This window comes from Oenanthe melanoleuca, chromosome 18 (assembly GCF_029582105.1).
Source record: "Oenanthe melanoleuca isolate GR-GAL-2019-014 chromosome 18, OMel1.0, whole genome shotgun sequence".
NCBI lineage: Eukaryota > Metazoa > Chordata > Aves > Passeriformes > Muscicapidae > Oenanthe > Oenanthe melanoleuca.
In genome coordinates, this window is record NC_079351.1 from 11673613 (window position 1) to 11696131 (window position 22519).

Sequence of the window (22519 nt, forward strand, 5' to 3'; positions counted from 1 at the left end):
AAGAACTTCATACTAGTGTCATCACACTTTCTGAGTCAAGGGAGGTTTACGTTAAGATATTTGGAAAATGTTCTTCTTCCAGAGAGTAGTCAGACACTGAACTGGCTCCCCAGGGGAGTGTCACAGCCTCAAGGCTGACAGAGCTCAAGAAGAATTTGGACAAAGCTCTCAGGCACAGCATAGGATTGTTGGGAGGTCCTGTTGTTGTGGTTTGACAGTGACCAAACGCCAGGCACCCACAAGAGTCACTCACTCATCCTCCCCTGCCACGGATGGGCAGAGGAGAGAGGAATTTAATGAAGATTTCATGAGTTAAGGACCAGGAGAAAACACTCTGAAGGCAAAACAGGCTCAACTTAGACGTACAAAATGAACTTATTACTAACAAAATCAGGATAATGAGAACTAAAATAAGCCCTTAAAACACCTTTTCTTCCCCCCCCAACCTCTCCCTCCTTGCCACTGAGAGCGCAGGGAGACAGGGCATGGGAGGTTTGGTCACCCAAGTTGTTCCTCCTCTGCTCAGGGAGGAGCCCTTCCCTGTGAGGCCGTGGGGTCGTCTCTCCTAGGGAAGACAGTTCTCTGTGAACTTCTCCAGCGTGGGTTCACTCTCAAGAGCAGCAGTCCCCCCAAAACTGCTGCAACATAAATTCCTCCCCACCCCCCGGGCAAACAGTCATCCCACAATTGCTGGGGTGTGGGTCACTCCTTTCATGGGGTGCAGTCCTTCAAACACTGGCTGCTCCAGCCTAGAAGAAGAGGCTCTCTCTCTCCACTGAGTCTTCCACTGGATCCCAGCCTCCTCCAGGCATCCACCTGCTGCGGCATGGGCACCTCCCCTATGGACTGTGGGTGGATCTCTTCATCCCCTGTGGATCCCCATGGGCTTCAAGGGCACAGCAACTCCACCATGGTCTTCACCACAGCCTACAGAGGAATCTTGGCTCCAGCCTGAAGCACCTCCTCCCCACTGACCTTGGTGTCTCCATGTTGTTTTCCCACACATGTTCTGACCTCCTCCTCTTCTCTGACTAGAGGAAAAACTGTGTGCCCTTTGTTTTGATTTTCTTCTTAAATCTATTATCACAGAAGAGTTACCACCATCCCTAATTGGCCCAGACTTGGCCAGCAGCACATCTATCTTCAGAGCCATCAGATTGGCTCTGCCAGACATGGTGGAAACTTCCAGCAGCTTCTCACTGAAGCCACCGCTGTGGTCCCCCAGCTATCAAAAACCAGGTTGCACAAAACCAACATACCTGTATACAACTCCATGATCTTAATGGGTCCCTTCCAACTCAGGATATTCTATGAATCTATGATTCTGTGATTACTGCACGGGCCACAGAGATACTTAACCACATATATACCAGACCCCTACAGAAAACTGAAATGGTCAGTTTGAGTTTCTTCACATGAAAGATCCTTAGAAAATGAGTTCAATTTCTTAATCTCACAGTTCCAGCAGTCCCAGCAACTCCACAAGAAAGATCCTTTCCCTTTTCAGAGGGGAGCATTCATACCATTTTCTTTTTTACTCTTTCCTAGGAAAAGGTGCGCCAAGACCCTCCCTGTCCCTTTTCTCATATCCTAGAGGTACCTCTTTTTCCTTCTCTCTATTACAAGCTACAGCAAAGGGATGATTCCCCCGGGACACCTGCCTGTCCCAAGCTGTGGCAGATCAGGTCAGAAAAGCCAGCATTGCCCTACCTTCCTGTAAGGCTTTGCAGCTTTGTAAAAAATAAGTCAAAAGCCACACAAGACAGCTGAACTTCTTGCAGCCCATACAAACTTGAGCATGTGAGTACTTACTCCAGCCCCAGCTTGCAGCAAAACACAATCAGCTCTCTCCTAGGCAGGTCAACTCTTCACAGGCAGTTAACAACCAGAGTGTGGAACAAGGTCAAAAGTCAAAGCAGAATGAAATTTTATCTTAACAGAGACAATAGTAATGGAAAATTAAAGCAAGAGGACTTTTACTCAGTTTTACTGCACATAAATCCTTTCCAATGCTAAGATGACAAAGTAGAATCTGAACTCATGGTATTTATGTAATATTTTTTAACAATGGAAATTTGATGAGAACCCTGAAATAATTCAAAAAGAAAGGGACTGCAAGAATGCTCTGGATTTGTGTTTCAATGAGCTATTTCCCAAAGAAATGGTATCAGTAGGCTGTTTCAGGGAGCCAGGAAATAATATTCCCCAACCGTTTTAAGTCACACTTTGCCACATTGTTTCTATTTTTCGTAAAGCACACTAGGTCCCGTACTGCCGTTTCTGAAACTGTCAGGAGCCTAATTCAAGGCAATAAACAGGTTGACTATGGTACCATTTAAATTACAAAAGAAAGTGACATTTCACTACTTATCTAATAAGGTTAGAATTTAATACTTGCACTGCTGAAGGAATTCTGAGCTACTTGGAAATGTCAAAACATGTACTTAAAGACTGGCAAAAAATAAGTTATTTTCACTCTTCTAAGCTTAGAAAAGCAATACCCGTACGGATCAAAAGGCCAGATAAATCTTATTAAGTACTAGTTTTTCCCTTATGTCTAGTCCTCTCTTCGCGTTCCCTCATTTCAGCTCTTTGAAATTCCTTTGTTCTGTCCACAATCAGGGTTTCCAGGGGAAATCTGGCACTGATCTAAAGGGAACCCCACATCACTGAAGTACCCCTGACAATCCACCACTTGGTAAATTATTTCTTTCTTACCCCCTATCTTGCTTGCACCCTGTATTTCCACAAACCTGTGAGTGTGGTGCTAATGAGGCAAAACTTCCTGTTGCATCCAAATGCATCATCTCAAGGATCTGTGTATGCACAGAAGTTAAGGGGCTTCTGAAGTTGCCACCCAAAAGCTCCTGTCAATCACACCGGTAGTTCAGAATAACAGGAATCTGTTCACACCCAGCTCTTGTCAATCACCAACACGCAGATAAAAGAACAGTTTCAGATGGAAAGAAAACAGAGGATCACAAGGCCATTTCCCTTGTGTAAGAGTCGGTTCCTAAATTTTCTCAGATCTGCCTCACAACCATCATCAGAGACTGGGACCTGAGATTGCACCACTTGCCCTGAACCGGAGCTCTGGCCTGGCCAAGGTGGAGGCTTGCGGGCCAAGGACTGTTTGTAGCTGTGCCTGGTGCTTGTCATGGTACGCTGCAGGGTGCTGGTTATCGCACCTTGTCCCTGCACCTGTGTCACGGGGCTATGATCTCCACATGCAACAGTCCATAAATCTTCCCACCTTTTGGCCAGAAGCCACTCGCTTTGAAAAAGGACTATAAAAAGTGACTTTCTTAGGGATGACTTGGAGATCTCTTTCTCCCCAACGGATTGAAGACGTGTCTTGTCTCATGGAACGGCCATGAGCATGCGTCCCGTCTGTTGGTAGCTATATCCCATCTTTTCTCTATCACAAAACTTGATTGTTAGCATGCAATAAACTGTATTACTGCTTTCTGCTTAACAAACCTGAGTCTCTTGCCTTTTGTCTTTTGCACCCTGGGGTCAAATGAACCATCACGACTCCCGCTCGTGTTGAGCGGATTGTGACACCTTGCTCTGTCCCTGCAGGGAAAAGGAGACTCCAGTCCCCACACTAACATCTCCAAAAATTCCCCTTTTCCACCCTACCACCTTGCTGGTGCTCATTTAGGAAATTAGCTGCTCATCAACAATGCAACCAGGCAAAGAAAGCGAGTGTGCCCTGTTAACAATGGCCCATACTTACTTTGTGCATCCACAGAAAACCAACTTTATCAAATCAGGAAGTAGGATGATCCATAAAAAGGAGACACAACATTAAATTTATTTTTTATCCACTGTTTATATCATTGTTAGATTTTAATATATATGAGATGCAACACAAGTAAGAATCAGATCTAAACATTTTTACTTAAACTCTCTAGAATCTGAAGCTTTATGCCAATAGTGAGAGCCACAGAGGGCAGGAAAGTAGTAACAAAGACATCATTATACTCTTTTTTATTGTCTTTGTTAAACATCACAGAGGTGACTGGAGTCTAAGTCCCTAAGGGTTATTTGAATCCATCCACTTTAAGACTCTTTGCCTACCATACTCACACAATATGCATGTGAGAAAGAATTTCTTTCAACAGTGATATGCATTACAGTATTTTTCGAAGACTCTCTATCAAGCTTCAGTTGTAGGTCAAATGATTCATGCTCTGCAAATATAATTTTTGCATTTGAAATGTATCGGTCCTTCAGAGGTTGGTTCTCACTAATGCTCATCATTCTCACTGCTCATGAAATACATCCTCACAAGCTGAGCTAGTCCTACTCCATATCAACAATTCCACCATGCTAACTTGATCCAACTGTTGCAATTATGAATCATCTGTTGGAACTGTAAGTTATGATCTTCAATGACCACTAATGAAGGCTGCCTAGCAGTTAAAATATCAAAGCAGCATATATCAACACACTTTAGAGCACAAGATAGACTTCCAGTGTTGCACTTTTCTTAAATTTATTATCCACTGTAAATTAGATCCCAGGCTGCCTCTGCCACTGACAGTCCTGAAGTGTGGAGTTCAACACCAGGTTTTAATAACCCCTCCTGTCAGTTGTTTGATCACTAGCAGGAATGGGGAGGGGGTCAGATGAAAGGCCAGGCGGCTGCTGCAGGCGATCAGTTCAGTCAAAACAAAGGGACTTCAGAGACAGACAGAGATGCATCAGGTATGAATCCTAAATGAGCAACTGGGAGTGTGGCCTGACTGAGCTGATTGACACTCGCCATGCCCAGGAAAATGGTAAACGCCTGCCAGTGGGATCATTCCAGAGACAGGAGAGGAAAGGTGCTATAAGCTAGGCATGAATTACTCCAACCTGGAAAGCCAAAACCTTGGAAAGCCATTTTAGACTATTTCTAAATCACCTCAATCATTCAACTATATCATTTTTACATACATTGTATGGAGCAAATCTTGTTGGCATTTAAAATGAGTCCTCTCATTCCAACAGTGCAGTAATCTGTGAGGGAAAGGAGCAACAAAATAAATTTTCAGAGATTTCAGAAGTGGGCAAGAAATAACTTTAAGGAGTTTACTTAGCAAAAACTTCCTCCGCACTGAGCGGAGGTGGGTTATATGATCTGACAGAGGGAAGCAGAGCATATTAATAACATTAGCATCAGAATAAAAAGTTCCCACTCCATGGACATTCAATAAAATACTTTGGTAGGAGAAGTTTGGTAGGGAGATAACACCAAAAACACAGCTGGTTTTGGGGAACAGAACTACTGCTGTTCTCTTTGTGTTCAATTTCTTTACTGGGATTAAAGAGAAAGGGGACAGGAGACAGAATCATGCTATTTTTATTTTCCACTTCATCAATAACCCTAGCATCTATCACTAGCCACCACTTTCTATGTATTACTTTAACCCTTGGGTGGTGGTTTTTTCCCTGTAGCAGAGTTTTAAAAGTTTGTGGGTTTTTTGGTTTTTTGTTTGTTTGGTTTTTTTTTTTTTTTTTTTGTGGACAGCAAAAAAAAATTTTTGATTCTGCCCTTCTACTCTGCTCAGGTGAGACAGCACCAGCCAAGCTGTCTCTAGCTCTGGGGTCCCAGTACAGGAAGGATGTGGAGCTGCTACTGGAGCAAGTCCAGAGGAGGCTATGGAGAAAGGCTGGGAAAAGCTAGGAAACGTATTTGCGTTCACCTGGTGAAGCGAAGGTTCATTGCAGCCTTTCAATACTTAAAAAAGACTTATAAGATGAGGAAAGACTTTTTTAGCAAGGCCTGTTGTGACTGGACAAGAGGTGATGGTTTCAAAACTCAAAAGACAATACAGACCAGATAAAAGAAGACCAGACTTTTTTTTCAGTGAGGATAATCCAGTAAGTGGACTGACAACAGGAGGAAACGTTGCTCTATTTTTACTTTATTCAGCCTTCATAGTTTGTCTTACACCAAAGATCACATGCAGGTTCCCTGGGCTGGTAATTGAGCTCAAACCCCGAATTTCACTCCATTATTTTAACAATAACCCTCCCATTCCTTACAGCTACACTTCTAAGGAATCACTGCTGTCAGGAGAAGATGAGACTTTAAAAGCAAAACACAGCCATCAGATCAGACCCTGAAGGGATAGGGATATTAACTTACATTTGTTCTCTCATGCCGGATAACATATTTACGGTATTCCTCATTTCCAGGTAACTTCAGCTAAGACATTCAGCCCAGTGTACTTCCTTGTCAAGGTACCATCAGTCAAACCCAAGCACATCATTTTATCTCTCAGTTACTAAATTCAAACCACTTTAAACATCCCACTTTCATCTTTATAGTTCTCTCCAACTTTTTAACCATGCCGCAGTTACAGAAGAATGTACTTGACATATAAGATGTGCATGTGATTCTTTTAACATTGTAATGCCATGTATTGTGTTGTAAACACCTGTTCATGTTTTATCTCCTCCTCCATAAATCAGAGGTGACTACCTTAGAATCCTCAAAAATGACATGTTTTCTCTCTAATATAAATTTAAGCCTTCATACCTTGAAGCTTGAGTGAGCTTTCAAAAATCATCAAAAACCAAAGCTATGAAAAACCGAAAGATTATTAACCAATTTAATATAATCTCCCACTCCACTTCTATGAAAGCTTCTGGAGTATGGGAAAGAAGAAGTTACAAAATTAGCCTTCACTCATCAAAAAACCAAGAGTTAATTTATTTGTAACTTGTAAGGAACAACTCTAAAGCATTTATTTGTTTGCCACACAACACCCCAGAATATATTTCCATTTCCTTATCATAACTACAATTAATAAGACTGATCCCTTCTTATGAGATTTTCTGGAGGTTTTGGCTAGCTTAGTAATGTTACAGACACCATGTATCTCAATCCAGTCCTTGGCAAAAGCATTATCTGATTTTTTTTTATTTAAAATCCACTGTAAAATAAGAGTTATTTTCAAAAGACAGAATACCAATAAAAAACACCTGTCTGAAATAATTTTAAGCTACTTCAATGATGAAAAAAAGTAAGAATGCAGTTAGAAAGATGGAAAAAAAAAAAAGGACAAAAGCCATTTTTGCAGGTGGGAATGAGAAGTGGTGACATGTTGTAGTACAATTCTGAAGGGCTGGAGGGCATAACATGGTGTTGGATGATGTGGAAGAGAACAAGGCAACACCGGCTCTGGGAGACACTGCAATGCTGGATTAGGTGTGAGGTACACTCTGAAGTATTGTGATAGGAAGGAGTGAGGCACAGGCAGAAACACTGGTGGAAGACAAGAGAAATAAAACACTATCTGTTCTCTGGCATCTTCCCATAGGAGTTTCCTCCCCCACAGATCCAACACACTCCACAGGAAAACCCAAGGACCCTCTGATATTTATCCAGATCCCCAGAATTCACAACATTTTCTATCAGCCTGAGTCTGTTTCTCTAAAACTTCTGTCTGACATCAATTATTCCAAGCATTTTCTAAATAAATGTTTTTAGAATTACCTTGCTGTACTGCAGGCACCACCTCTCCCTTTTGTATTTTTTGTCTGCATTTTCCAATTCACTTCTTCACTCTCAAGTTACAGAACAATAAGTCACAATCTCCTTAAAAATAATTGACCAATTTCACAGGATCACGATCAAAATGTCTTCTTCCTATTTCCCTTGGAAAGCACTGCTGGAATTTAGAACCTGGGGATTGTGAAACTTTTTCTAAATACACATATGGATAAATATCCAGGCTGTACTTCTATAAACAATAAAAAATACAAAGTATTTTTGTCAATTTGCACCAGTTTTTTTTATTGCTTTCTTGTTAAAAACAGTGAAAGTGGGGCAAGGATCTCCACTTAGGCATATTTTTGTAACTTTCTGGCTCTTGCAGCCAAGAAAAAAGAAGTTAAAAGTACGACATACAACCATCTGAAAACAAGGAGAAAGTGATAATTAGAAGATTGTTTCAGACCAACTGTGTAAAGAAATAAAACACAATGTTTTGGTGTTTGTGTACAACTTAGCATAGGCCTGGCTCCCACCCCAGGACTTAAGTCAACTTAAATAGTTAATACAGCTTAATTCACTGAGGGTAAAACCGTCCCAGCTCTTATCAGACTGCTAAAATCAAGTAGTTGAGATAAGAGAAAAAAAAAAAAAAAAAAAGGAAAACTCCCTCAAAGCTCAGAACCTGACCAGTTACAAGTTTCTATCAATACTTCCATGAATCTTCATTACATTTGCACAGGACCAGGTTCCTCACATCCTGTCCTAAATCACAGGGAAGAATCTTACACAATTCACACTTCACCTTCCCACAACATATGGGGGGACTGCAAATTGTGCACATAGATTTATCAGGAAAACAAGGAGTGGGAAAGATGAGTTGCCCTTAAATATGTACAGATTTATAGCAATATGGGAAGCGGAAAGATGGTTATCATATTAAAAGGTCCTTAAAGGGATAGTGAGGAGCAACAGGGGAAACATGAGTCATGAGCTGACAGAGAAGTGGATGCGTATGGGGAGCAATGGACAGAGCAAAGTAGCAATAAAGGAAGTTCCAAGTCAAATGTGCTCCTTCCCCACAGTCAAGATGGATTACCCAAGCTTTAAGTATTTATGGAAAATTAAACTCCCAGCCAATTCAGACACGGTAACACTGGTAAAAGGGTACTCAGCGACTGAAAGGATCCATTGATAAGCAACAGATCAGCAACCACAGCTCTTTCCTTTTGCTTCCTTACCAACTCTACTCCTTTATTTTTTTTAGTAGGACTAATCTGCATTCAAAGTCTCTCTACACAGGAAAGTGGCTCAACATGAGCGAGTGTGAAAATTTAAAGTGTTCAGCTGAAATTGTGAAAGGCACTTTGACACACCGTGAGGCTGGAGTAACTTGCCGTGAATAAAGAGTGAATTACAAGCCCCAGCACTCCTCCTAACTCCCCTTTCCTATCCCAAGTGTCCAATTCCAAATCACAGCACAGAATTCCTGTACTCCTGAGTAATTCAAGAGTTCAAAAAATGGCTTCCAAGAGTTTAAAAAGTGTCTACTTTTGGGACAAAATACAATGAGCAACGCATGGAAGCTGAAGACAAAGCAAACCAATTATTTGTGTGTGAATGTCACCTCTCAGAAAATCTAGCAAAATCTCAAGACAAGTGGCACAGGAGTTCTAAATAAGCAATCATTAATTCTCTTAGTCCAGTAGTATCCACATCAAAAGTGAAGGTACATATGCCAGTAAATATTTCAAATGACAACCATAAATTTAATTTTTAATATTAGAAAGGTAGTAAAGAAAAAAAGGGGAGGAAAACAGGTACATCTAAAATTGTATCAAAACCCAGAAAAACTTAACCTTAATTATGGCAGCCTTTCTACCCAGCCTTTGTGTGAAAAATACGTACATGATAACTAAATGTATCCTTCAGAAAATAGTGTGAATTATTAGCCTTGAAAAATAATTTTATCTGTGTGTTTCCAAGTTAGGCAGGCTACCTAAACACTTCCAAACAATTAAAAATCATGCATCATCCTTCCCATTTTGCAGAGAAAACAGTTTGCTGCCTGCCCCAGTTTTAAGTTCAGTGAAATAAACACTGAATAAACCTGCTAAAAGAGTAAATAGGACTTACTTCAGGCTGAACAAAATGTGTGCTGATGGGTGCAATCCCGGAAAACACATCACATGCCTACAACTGAGGTGTAAACATCAAAAAGCCCAACTCAACCAAGCTGACTCCAGGGTGTGGATCACAGGAAACCTCCATTACTGGAGTCCCAGGACTCACAAGTGATTGCTGAAACCATGAAGTGCTCTGACATATGGCACTGCTGCTGCTCCTTCTTTTTCCAGGCCACATTTACAATTGAAAGTGACCGACCACAGCTACTACACAAGTGTTAGCAACTGCTCACTAGTTAAGCTTTCCTTTGGGAGGTAGGGAGAGCCCAAGAGCCACTGTGTTCCACAGGTGAGTGCAGGAGAGCCAATAACAGCATCAAGCTCCAAAGGCACGTTGGCACATGCAGGGAAGTTCAAATTGAGGAACCTGGAACATCTCTAGAATGGAACAACCTCCATACAATGGAGGTTCTCAGTATGTTCTGCAGATGTGCAGGAGATACCATGAACCCAGACTGGACAAAGTCACACTGAAGACGTTTAAAGTGGATCTGAACCACTCTTAAGACAGTTCCAACAAGATCATACAATAAAACGACTGAAAAATCCAGCCCATAAGGCTGGAGCCCACTGGCTATTCTTACACTCCAATTACCCAATTCTTCCAGTCATTTCCAAGTACCTAGGCTTGGGTATTACCAAGATAAACATTATTATTGTGAGGCTTAAAACCTCATCAACTCCATTTTAGATAAACACATCATTCCTAGCAACTCCACTTGAATCCTCAGGCATGTGTTACTTTTGCAGTGTCAGTTTTAGCAGCTCAGAGCTCCAGCAACATCTGAAGGCACAGCACTCCCAGCCATCCAGTCACACTCCTGGCAGCATTTCAGAAGCCAGGACACCACCAAGTTTGCTGTACAGATGAAGAGATGGACTGACCTGATTGATGGAGTTGGCTGCACAGGATGCCAGGCCAGTTCCAAAGGAGGAGAGCAGGAAACAGGTGAGCTCAAAAGGGACCGGGGCCATGGCAAAGCCAGCGGATGCAGTGCTGATGACCAGAGCTGCAACACAAGTGAGAGCACAGTTCAAAGTATCAGCAAGAAAACATGTTTGTACATAACACCAGAGTTACGGCTTTCAAACCCTGAAAGAAGTCTAGTGCAGATTAACTTTTTGATATTTTTATGGCTCATAGTAGCTCCAGGAACTGGGCACATTTAATAAGAACATTCTAGATAAAGAAATCAAATATGAGAAATAAAGAACCCAAAAGCAGCAGCACATTAGGAAAAGATGTGAGGATACAACCTGTGTCTCTGTATTCCCTACTTTATGGATTTGCTACAGGACCAAACTGCCCCACACAAAATGCACAGGACAGATATTTGTTCCAGTAACTCACACATCACTGCAAAGTCTAACACAGTAGAAAAACAGTAAGAAAAAAATCCCACTCTGAGATATATGCTTTATATCAAATTATAGCAAGAATTTAAGCAGTGCAGAATCAAAAAGGGACTTGGGGCATGTAGTTACAGTAATTTCACTGCAGTCTCTGTTCCCACTGCTCCTATTTGACATGCCCACTTTGGGCTGAAAGTACAATCATCTCATCACAGAGACCCAACGACACTTAATGGCCTCAACACTGGAGTGGATTCATAAAAATCCATTTCAGTTTTGTCATGCAAAATTGTAACTTTAGTACAGTACTGCAAGTCACATCCCTAAAATAAAAATTAACCAGGTTTCAATCCTAATATTGTAATTAGCCAAATAACAGGTCTCAAAAACCTCAGTTTTGCAAGAAATAGTATGACATGACAAATTTCTTATACCATAAAAGTCAGCATACTTATGGAACATCTTGCTCATGACCTTAAACTTTACAATCTAAAGTTATTAGTCGTTAAACAGAAGGTATTTAAATAACATTCTGATGTAGTTACATGCTTCCATCCTCAGCTACCTTAAATCAAAGCACCAAAATATTCTTATTTTCCCGATTCCTACAAAGTCTCCTTTTTGTCTGAAGTTAAATGACAAATAAATAATCTTTGCTGACTGAAAATACCTGGATTATCTATTAAGCAGCACTACTTGAGGTGAAAAACTAAATGTCATGGCAGAGACCTGCCAGTAAGGATGCACATGCAAAGTGCTCATTTTAAGAACTGTGCCTGCATAAGAACCTTAGGTTTTAATCCTGAAAACACAGTGGAGAAAACTTGCTGCTCATCAAAACTTTTCTCTAAGTATTAAAATCCATTGATGGATGAATATTATTATAATAACATGCATATTATAGGTATTAATTATTTTGCCTTGTTACAGATTCATAGGCTACTTCTACAATACAGTGGATCTATGAGAGAACTTTACCCTTCTGAGCAGCTCTGAAAGAACCACAGATTCTGCTGTTTCCCCAGACAAATGAACATGACTAGATCTTACTTATTATCTAAATATAACACCATGTTAGTTTCCAAACTCTTGAAACCTCCTTAGGAATGCACAAGAAAATATGAAATGCATTGGAACAACCGAGAGAGTTTTAAAAATGTGCTGAAAATGGCAGTGAACAGTGGCGTTTGCATTTCCAAGAGTGATTACATTCATTTTTTTGCACAATAAATCACACGCTCATTTCTAGACAAAAATTTAATTAAAATTTTTCTTAGAGAGCACTTTACACCAACTTATTATAGGAAAACACCAACTCATTTACTGGGGAAGAAAGATGGAATGGATTGGCAATCAGTATAACATTATCAGTACCCTGACCGCAAAGAAATTCTAACACTGTACAGTTACAGCATATTAAATTCCCCATTGATTTCTCCAGATTAATTTTAGCCAGTCATTTCAGCATGACTTATCAGGATCTCATTTAAAAATAATACAGTACATCCCATTAAGTATTACGTATTTTTTCTTGCTTGGCCAGAGTTTACACACCAAGCATCCCCTGCTTCCCTCATTGCTCAGATATTCCAATACAACACATTAGCAGTAAATAGGAAAATGCTTCCTTTGGATTGGAAAGATTATTTTTTTTAACTGTGGAAGTAATAATTTATTCTTCAACTTCCCTCGTGGAGGAAAAGTTTATTTAACTGAGATCATATCAAAGGAATTAGGTCATTTACTCTGTTTTTTAATCCCTGTTAGTTTAGTGTGTTAGGGGCCAAGTTAACTTCACCTTATTGCATAATAGATGGAATCGATCCTTTCAAGACTTGTTGATGGGTGCTGGCATTATACATGCTCTTCAAAAGGAAGCCAAGATTTAAAATTATGATCTCAGCCTAAGCCTTACTTTCAGTCTTTTAAACATTTTTAGCTTTAACAAAAATCAACAGGGGACACTGCCTCCCACGTCAATGTAGAAGAAAAAGAAAATGCTAATGGATTGGTGAAAAAGACTAAATTATAATGTTTCTGGAATAAAAATACAGTCCAAAAGTTTAGTGTGTTCTTTACATTCCTTTTCCACTTCATAACAATGTGCTTTGCCTTTATAAACTCTTTGTGTTTATATCATGTGAATCACTATGCCATATTTTGTTTACCTACTATTAAAAAGTAGCCAAGCCAAAATAAAAGCACAGAAAGCCAAAGCAAATCAGTCCTGCTCTAGAATTCCCCTCTACTCCTGTACTGGTGATATATCAGTACATAAGGAAGGAGAAAAGCAAATGCATTTGTACTCTTTTTTCAATAAATAATTTCACTGCTTTACTGAAGATGTTTATATACCCTTAAAGAAAGTAGTTTTCCAAAAGCTGAAGAAATATTCTTTCCTGATTTTTCACACTTTGGTTTCTGGAAAGCCAATTACAGCAGTAGTATTTAGTGCTACCCACCTGACCACCATGTCCTTTGTAAATCCAGGTTTGTTTAGGCAGTTCATATTTTTGATAACAGATTATATAACCTGCACACTAATAAAGGCAAAGCTCCTGAAGCAAACTTAAATTTGGGACAATGATTTGAAACAAGTCTGTACCAAATCATGCAAAATTCAAATGAAATATTACAAACAGAGCAGATAACCTCTTCTCACCATTAAACAATTTTAAGATATTTTGCTAAAAATGAACTGTAATAATGGTCTCTTTTTTTTTTTTTTTTTTTTTTTTTGTAACATGGAAAACCAATTGCCAAAAAGCTACCACTATTTAACTTTAGTTTCTTTGAAGGGATAATAGTTACTGGTTTAATAATAACAAAAGAACTACTTTGACAAGTATATGAAATATATTTAGAACTGTTAATAAATGTAGACTAGCAATAATCAGAACAATAACAACCAATAAATCTTTGTCAAAGTTTCTGGCTATACTGAAGTTACCATTTAAAGAATAAATGCTATTATTCCAGAATCAATTGGGAACATATGAGAACTCCACTAAAGCACACACATTTTTTTACTATAGCTGCTGTTACCAGACTTTCAGCCCACAAACACAACACAGGCCCATTATTTAGTCATTGTTGCAGTTTGGTAAGAGTCAAGAGTCATTATCAAAACTGGATCTTCATCATCTTCTTGTCACCAATACACAACAGACAAGAGATGAAGCAGGATGTTCACAATCACATCTTCAATCAGTAGCAAATATCACAAGCCTCTGATTTTAGGTTCAGCACATTTGTGCTAGAGGATCACTATTCCAGACACAAACCTATACAGAAGAAATTAATCCAATAAATTCCAGCTTTTTCCTATTACACACAAAAGAATTCTTTTCTTATAACAAGATATAGGAAAAAAAAATTCTAGTTTAGTCTTCAAAACTGAAAATGTTCAGAAATTAGGGTATTTGTCCACCCATGTTGATCCACTTCTCAGACAGGTGCTACATAATCACAGATTCAAGTAGGCTGGAAAAGACCTCCAAGATCATTCAGTCCAGACTGTGATCACCACCTTGTCAACTGGACTAGAGCACTCAGTGCCACACTCAGTCTTTTCTTAAAGACACAGGGTGCTGTACATCACAGAATCACTGAACAGTTTGTGTTGCAAGGGACCTTGAAGATACTCTACTTCCAACCCCATGCCATGGGCAGGAACACCTTTCACTAACCCAGGCTGCTCCAAGCCCCATCAAACCTGACCTTGAGTACTTCCAGGGTTGGGACAGCCTGCTCCAATTTAGCTGCTTGTCCTCACAGAAAGAGCAACTGCTATAGAAGCGACAAAAAGGAAATGTTCACAAACGGTAGAACATTATCTAAGGGAATACTCGGCTTTTTTCATATCATGCTTTCATCAGTTTGCCCAAACTAAAAACTGAACTTTTATTTTCCTGTCGTTCTCCATATAGCTCATCTGAGTTTTCATCTGCAACCCGTGGAGAAAACATTACCTAAATCTAAAATTAAATAAAATTAAATTTAAGAAGACAAGACAACCTGATACTGCTAGTGTGTGTGTGCATTATGAATCGCCAGAACTTCCTCCAATTCCCATTTCTTTCCTTGTCTCTCTTCTATTTTCAGTTACACATTAACTTTAGGATCAAGTTCAAAACAATGCATTTATAATTCAGAAAACCTATCAGATAGATGCATTAGCTTTCCAAGTGCCTGCATGGTAGGATACAGCTGTTCAGAAAGCAACCAACATAAAACACCACAGAGATGGGAATGGATGGAAATTGATTCCAAAAAGGTAGATTATGTGACATTTAATTAATAGTTTCCTAGTTGTTTCCTATGGCAAAAGAATATAAACAAAAATCTATTCCTGTTTTTAAGGCGGAGCTTCTAACAGCAGAGTCATGAAAGCTGCAGTTTACATGAAGCAGGAGGGTGTTGAAATAGCAAAACTCATTTCTTTTCCAGGGTGAAGTACAGTTCATACTACAAACAATAAATCTCTTTTCAGCAGCAGCAGCAGGAAAAGAACAGAGCATAAGGAAGTCCCATTTTAGCATCATGCAGAGTTTGTTTTTTTGTTAATTCATACTCTAAAAAGTATTAATTAAGTGTCTGCCAAAAATAACACATAGGACATGAGATCTATCAGAACTTCATAGGCAAAAGGAACAAAATACTAAGTACGGCATTTGCAACTTAAAAACTGACCTCAGAGAATTTATTCTTCTTTAAAAAAAAATAAAATCAAAGAACTACAACACTATTGTCTTTACAAAACATAAAATCTGTCTAAATGATTACACAAGTTGGAAAAAATTTTCATGGCTCTACATATTAGACATAGTATTATTCCTGCTTATCTCCTACACTATCCCATGACCAATAAAGATCAACAACAGAACTCCTCTCCTACAAAGTCCTCTTCACCCAACTTACTATTTTACACTTTCCACTTCCAAAAAATCTGCACACCAAACCCAAAATGATCACAAGAAAAGAGGTTAAGTTATTTTCTGTATCTTTCTATACCTTCTCAACAGGTAAAGTTTACCACACTTACCTAGGATCAAAAAGTCTTCCTGGAACAGCAGAAACAGAAACAAACTAAAACCACAGTCCCTTTCCCAAGAGGCTTGCAAGCTGGATTAAAAATTGTACAGCTGTTAAGAAATTAGCAAGCTTACACCTCAAAAGGCACTCTCATAGAAAACAACAATCCTGAAGGGAATGAAATTCCTTAACCCTTGCCTTGTATACCCTGTTTTAAATCCAGAGGGGTTCTTGCCTGGTTAAAAGAGGCTACCAGGAACTGCTGAACAGTTTTGCAGCAACTCCGATGCAACATAAAAAAGTATGACATTAAACTGTTTCCCCTTGAAAATGACACCCTCACATCTTGCTGAAGCTGAGCACCAGTATCACTGAGATGTGGTACAAGCACTGAGCTTATCCATCAGCAAGCACTAAAAAAACATCTAAAGTGCTTTCAAACAATAATTCATTTTCTCTCTCTCTGGCCCCTTGATCATCATTGTAAGTCTTCACTTCTGGATCTAGTGAAATTTTTTAATTTAGTTCTACTTCAACAGCTAGCATCGCATTCAATTTCATGTAACACACACATCAATAAAATCACCTCAATGAAAATATGCCTCACAAAGCACTTCCAAGTTACCCATGGTGAGCCCAACAGAAACGAAGTATTACTAAAACTGAACAGCATGGGGGAAAAAAAGGTATAATGCAGAAAGAAAGATGAAGCAATAATTGAAGCTGTATGTACCACAAAGTTGCCGCAAATGATCCTCATAAGTGCTGAATGTGCTAGTGAGAGCTTTATATAACCACAGTCTAAAATTTCCAAGTCTAATATGTTAAAGTGTCATAGTAAAATATCAAAAATACATGTTTTAGTCTTATTAAACTCTTTACCAGCACAAAATAAATGCCCTCAGGCTTTCTAAAAACAATGAGGAAGAAAATTTGGATGTGCAAACAAGATCAGTTGTGTCAAATCCAAAACACGAGATGCATCAGCAGGACTGAGATAAAAATGTAAATTACCATTATACACTCAATGTGGTCAGCAAGACTTTTCCACAGAAAAACAAACAATGAAAACTTACATATTGCAAGACAAAGAAGTTTTTAAAAGTAAACTGAATTCAGGACATTCATTATAACAAATTTTTTATGGCAAAGAACAGTCCTGTTATCAGGAGTTCACTTGACCCACTGGAGAGCACTCAGGCAAGGACTTAGATTTCTGATTTTGGACTTTATATTTTATCATAGACGAGATGTAAGGCTTTGGTCAGATCATTAGAGCTTCCTTTGAAATAAAAGTATTCATAGTACTACCTATTGGCAAAGCAGTAACTTATAGTTGTCAAGTAGTACTACTTGAACAAGTAGTTAAGGCTACAAGGCAATTGCCTAACAAATTGCTGGTTTGAAGAGACAACTCTATCACTGACTGAAAAGTAAATCAGATCTTCTTCTATAAAATTGAATTGGTCAGACTCAAACATTTTCCTTTCTAATACAGGAAACCAATTGGATTATTTTATGTTGGGACTTCTAGTGCTAATTTCACATCCAGCAGTACTACAGTGAAGGGTATGTAAATAAGACCAAGCACTGGTGAACTTAAGCAAGACAACTTCAAATACTGAACACAATATTTGTAAATTCACTTCCTTACCCCGTTCCACCTTAGTCTGTCTACTAATGCTTGCTTATTTCCCAGAAACCAGCTGACAGTAGGACAAAAGCTCCTCTCATTGTTTTTCAAAAAATGTAATGGGAAAACTATTAAATGCTTCCATAAAACAATTTTCATAGCACATACTTGATGAAACTGATCCAACTTAGCATCAGTAAAGTAGGAATTATCACATGCAAACCTAAACCATACCAGTAAGATCCCAAAGAATTCTGCTATCAAGCAGAATGCAGAAAATGAGGAAAAATTACCAGTAATACCTGTAAGCTTGATTTTGGACAAGCGTGCCAAAATTCCTGGCAAATCATCCAGCCGTAGCTTCATTTCCTTCCATCGCCTGTCTTCTTTGGATTCAGTTCCCACTGGTATGACTGAGTCTTCCACTTCTGCAGCTGATTTCATTTCTCTCAACTCATTTCTGCTTGATGTCTCAGACCACAGCTGATGTACAGGTGACACTGGGCTAATTTTGTTTACAACCTTTTTTTCCTGATCCAATTGCTGAAGCTCATGAAAAGGAGACACAATTGAATCGGACTTGGGTTTGGCTCGTTGGCTGAGGTCTTTGTTGCATCGTGTTACATACTAAATACAATGAGACATGTTAAAACAAATAGATAAAGATATTTCACTTTATTAACACCAACAATATTATTGCTATTTTATTCCTGTTAGGAGAATTACTTCCATAACACAACAGTTAGTCTGAATTTCAGACACTTATTTCACACACAGAAAGGCTTCTGAAGTTGGTTTAAATATTACAAAAGCAGCTTTACAACTCACAGCTGAATCAATAATGTTTATGTAAGCTTGGAGAATTGCATTTTAATAAGTTTACTTCCTCCCTGATAGCTACAAGAGCAAACTCTTGTCCATATTCAAAACCACCACGTAACATGACTTGACTTACAATTAATAAATTCCACAGAATAATAAAGATTGGAACGACCTCCAAGATCATTTGACCAAACAAAATTCACCTTTAAATAGAGAAATATACAAATGCCCATACAACTGCAGTTTACAAATATAAGTACAAACTTGTGCATATCTAAGAAATGAAAAAATTAAAAATATGCCAAAAAATACAGTCTACCACCTATGATATAAAATAATCTCCCACACCAGTCTATCATTATTTATGCCAAACTTTTTGTTCATTAATTAAACAATGAATTTCAAAGGAACATAGACGGAACAATAAAGTAGGAGAGAGTTGCTTGCTCTCTTTTAGAGCTCACAGAATAAAGACAGAATAAGAAAAAGAACATTTAGACTCACCTTCACATTTCTTCCCCAAAATACTCTATATATTTCAAGCACCAGAAGAATAGAAAGACATAACTTTCAACTAATCCTGATTTCAAATACACAGTAATAATTACAATGAGGAAGAGTGGTCTGCAACTCTGAATGAGCCATGTGAATACAGTTCAAATCAGCAGCACAATTTAAAAAAATTACTACCATCTACTTACATATGATAAAACTGGTCAAAGAACAAGATGCATTTTCAAGGGTTTGAATGATAATTACAGCTCTTTTAATACCTAAAACTAATAGCACACTGTAAATGTAACCCATTAACTTAATGAGCTTAGGAATTTTGACTCAAATATACTGATTAACTCAGAACACACCATCTCCACAAGTGAGTTCCACTTGTATGACTGCTAGCCAAAATGTGACTTTATCAGCATTTTTTATAAATAATAATTTTAAAATAATTTTATGTCATGTTTCTCAACAGGAGATGAGTGCCCTATTTCAATGGCACAGAAGCCTCCTGTCAAGCAGAGGAGGCTTTGCAGCACTGTCCTTGCTACAAAGGTTTCCTCCAGCCTCAGATGTTTTAGGATATGAAGTGTCTTAACTCTGATTTAGTGAAAAATGGAGACGCTTAGAATTGCCTGAGTTTGACTAATAAGAAAAACATTACTTTTATCAACTAATCTCTATTTTGACTTATCACATGGGGTGAACGAGAAACACGGGATAACTACACTCAACTTACCATTCGTTTGAGAAAGTTAAAGTACTGAAAGGTAATCAACCTGTCGTTGGCCACATGGTAAAGATGCACAAACTGGCATGGTATCTGCCATATGCCAGTGTTCCTCAGACGCCAAACAAATAATCCTGTTTAAAGGAAAACAAGAAAAAAGGGAACAGTAGATTCCAGTTTCTTCTCTGCCACGAGTTTGCTCCTAAATAAGACTACAGTGCCTGTGACACAGGACACTCCAACAAATGGGAACCAGGGTCAAGTGAGGGAAAATGCTTGCTGCTTCAGGTAGGCGAAAGACACGATAGTGCAGAATCATGGAATCATTAAAGAAAAATACCTTTAAAATAAAGTCTGAATATTAACTCAGTACTGCCAGGTCCACCACTCAACCACGTCCCTAAGTACTACATCCACATGTTTTTTGAACCCTTACAGGGTTAGTGACTCCATCACTGCCCTGTGCAGCTTGTGCCAGTGCCTGACCACCTCTTCAGTGACAAAATTTTGCCTAATATCCAATATAAACTTCCCCGGCACAGCTTATGGCGGCTTCCTCTTATCCGTCCCTTGTTTGCTGGGAGCAGAACCCGACCCGCACCTGGCTGCACCCTCCTGTTAGGGAATTGTGGAGAACTTGGCAAGCTCCCCTGAGCCTCCCTTTCTTCAGGCTGAGGCCCCCCAGCTCCGTCAACTGCTTCTGGTTCTCCAGACCCTTCTCCAGCTCTGTTCCCTTCCCTGGCCACATTCCAACCCTCCTTTTCTTTCTTTTCCCGAGGGGCCCAAAACTGAAGTGCAGTCATGTCCCAATAATTCTGAGTGTTTCTTATACACTTTTAAACTCCAGAAAGACACATTCTCACAGAATATCCTGAGCTAGAAGAGACCCACAAGGATCATCGAATTCAATTCCTGGCCCTCGACAGGACACGCCAACAAGCCCACCCTGACCTTGAAAGCGTTGTCCAAACGCTGCTTGAGCTCAGGCAGCCCTGGCGATGGAGTACCGTCCGACATAGTACTATCCCACTACCATATACACTATCCACAAGATTATCTTGCCAGAGCAGCACTGAGAGGAAGCAGCTGCCATAGAACAGCACCAAAGTCAAGCACGTGTGGAGGACACATAGCGCAGTGTGGCGCACGGTGACACCCCGCACACGCGAACACGCACACACATTGGCCGTGCAGGCTCCGGGGACAGCTCCACAGAGCAACCCCGGCCAGGCCCGACCCCGCCCGCACACCGGCGCTCTAGCCCTGCGGCTCCGCGGTACCTGCGAGCGCCAAGGGCCGGCGGCAGCGGCGGGCGGCGCTCATGGCCGCGGCTGCTGCGCCGCTCTCCCCTCACCGCCTGGGCGCCGCCATCTTCCCTGCGCGACCTCTAAACGTTTTCCGGGTTAGCGCTGGCGCGGAGGCGGAGCGGCCATTCCGGGGCTGTCCCGACGAGGGGGGCGGGAGGGGCGGTAGTGTCGGCGCCGTCCTGGAGCGCTGCCGGGGCTGCTTTCGTGTGAGGAGTGGCCGTGCCCCGGACTAGTGGGGTTTCTTTTACCGAAGTTTGACATTCCTCAGGCCAATATATAAAAGCGGCGTGGAAGGAGTCAAAAAGCTTTTCACCTCTCTACCACTACAAAATAAATGACCTAAAATAACAGACTCCCAGAATGGTTTGGGTTGGAAGGGACCTCTGGAGATCACTCGCTCCAGCCCCCCTGGCCAGGCAGGGATCACCCAGAGCTGGTGACACAGGAACACATCTCGGTGGGAGTGGAATGTCTCCCGGGAGGGAGACTCCACACCCTCCCTGGGCAGCTGTTCCAGGGCTCCGGCCACCCTCCATGCAGAGAAGTTCTTCATGTAGAGGTGAAATTTCATGCGTTATGGTTCCTGGCTATTGCTCCTTGTGCTGTCACTGGACACCACTGAGGAGTGTCTGGCACCATCCTACTGGCGTATCCCTCGAGCTATTTATATGCATTAATGAGATCCCCCTCAGTCTTCCCCAAACTAAACAGGCTCAGCTCCCACAATCTCTCTTCTTTAGCAATTTCTTCTTGCTACAGACCCCTCATCATCTTTGTGGTCTTCACTGGACCCTCTCCAGTAGTTTGTCTTTCTTCTACTGAGGAGCTCAGAACTGGACACAGCACTCCAGATAATGAGGAAGAAAATTTGTATGTACAAACAAGATCAGTTGTACAAATCCAAAACTTGAGATGTATCATCAACACTGAGATGAAAATCTAAATGACCATTATACACTGTATGGGGTTAGCACACGTTTTCCATGGAAAAACAAACAATGAAACAAAAAGTTTCAAAAACTAAACTGAATTAAGGACTTTTTTATTATGAAAGGTTGCTTTTGGCAAAGAACAACAGTTCTTGGGGGGAGATGTGGGGGAGTCTATTCCTGCAGAACAAGTGCCAGAGCAGTTTCCCACCCAGCGAACCAGCCAGTGACCCTGAGGGAAGAAGAAACGGGGTGTCATTTTTAAAGTGCAGGAACAGGTGACAGTGTTCAGGTGGGAGCTGGGGCCAGATGGGAGATCTTGGTCACCCTTCCCATAAAGAAGTGCCCAGAGCCCTGCCTGGAGCATCCTCACGGCCTCTGCCAGGCACTGGGGCTGTTCCCTCTGCTGCATCCCCAGGCTCATCCCCAGCAAACACCTGTGGCCAGGATGTGGTGTCTGGCACAGCAAGAGGGTGACCAGAAGTGCATTGGGACATTGCAAAATCCTTGTAAAACAGCCAAGGGAGGGCTAATAAAA

At 40.3% G+C, this 22519-nt stretch overlaps 1 protein-coding gene across 3 annotated transcripts in view; it reads right to left on the bottom strand.

Moving 5' to 3' along the window:
- Positions 1 to 21204, bottom strand: part of LOC130260522 (protoheme IX farnesyltransferase, mitochondrial) — a 109147-nt gene extending 87943 nt beyond the window's left edge. Inside the window, exons 1-4 of one of the 3 annotated variants that reach the window (XM_056506031.1) lie at positions 21026 to 21204; positions 19755 to 19879; positions 17998 to 18322; positions 10561 to 10685 (exon numbers count right to left, since the gene is read on the bottom strand). In XM_056506031.1, the coding sequence (XP_056362006.1) occupies positions 10561 to 10685; positions 17998 to 18322; positions 19755 to 19879; positions 21026 to 21068 (618 nt within the window). In that variant the 5' untranslated portion in view covers positions 21069 to 21204. Of the gene's footprint in view, positions 1 to 10560; positions 10686 to 17997; positions 18323 to 19754; positions 19880 to 20696; positions 20851 to 21025 lie in introns of those variants that run through there. The other 2 variants (XM_056506032.1, XM_056506033.1) reach the window with 2 other exon arrangements.
- Between the last annotated feature and the right edge of the window lie 1315 nt (positions 21205 to 22519).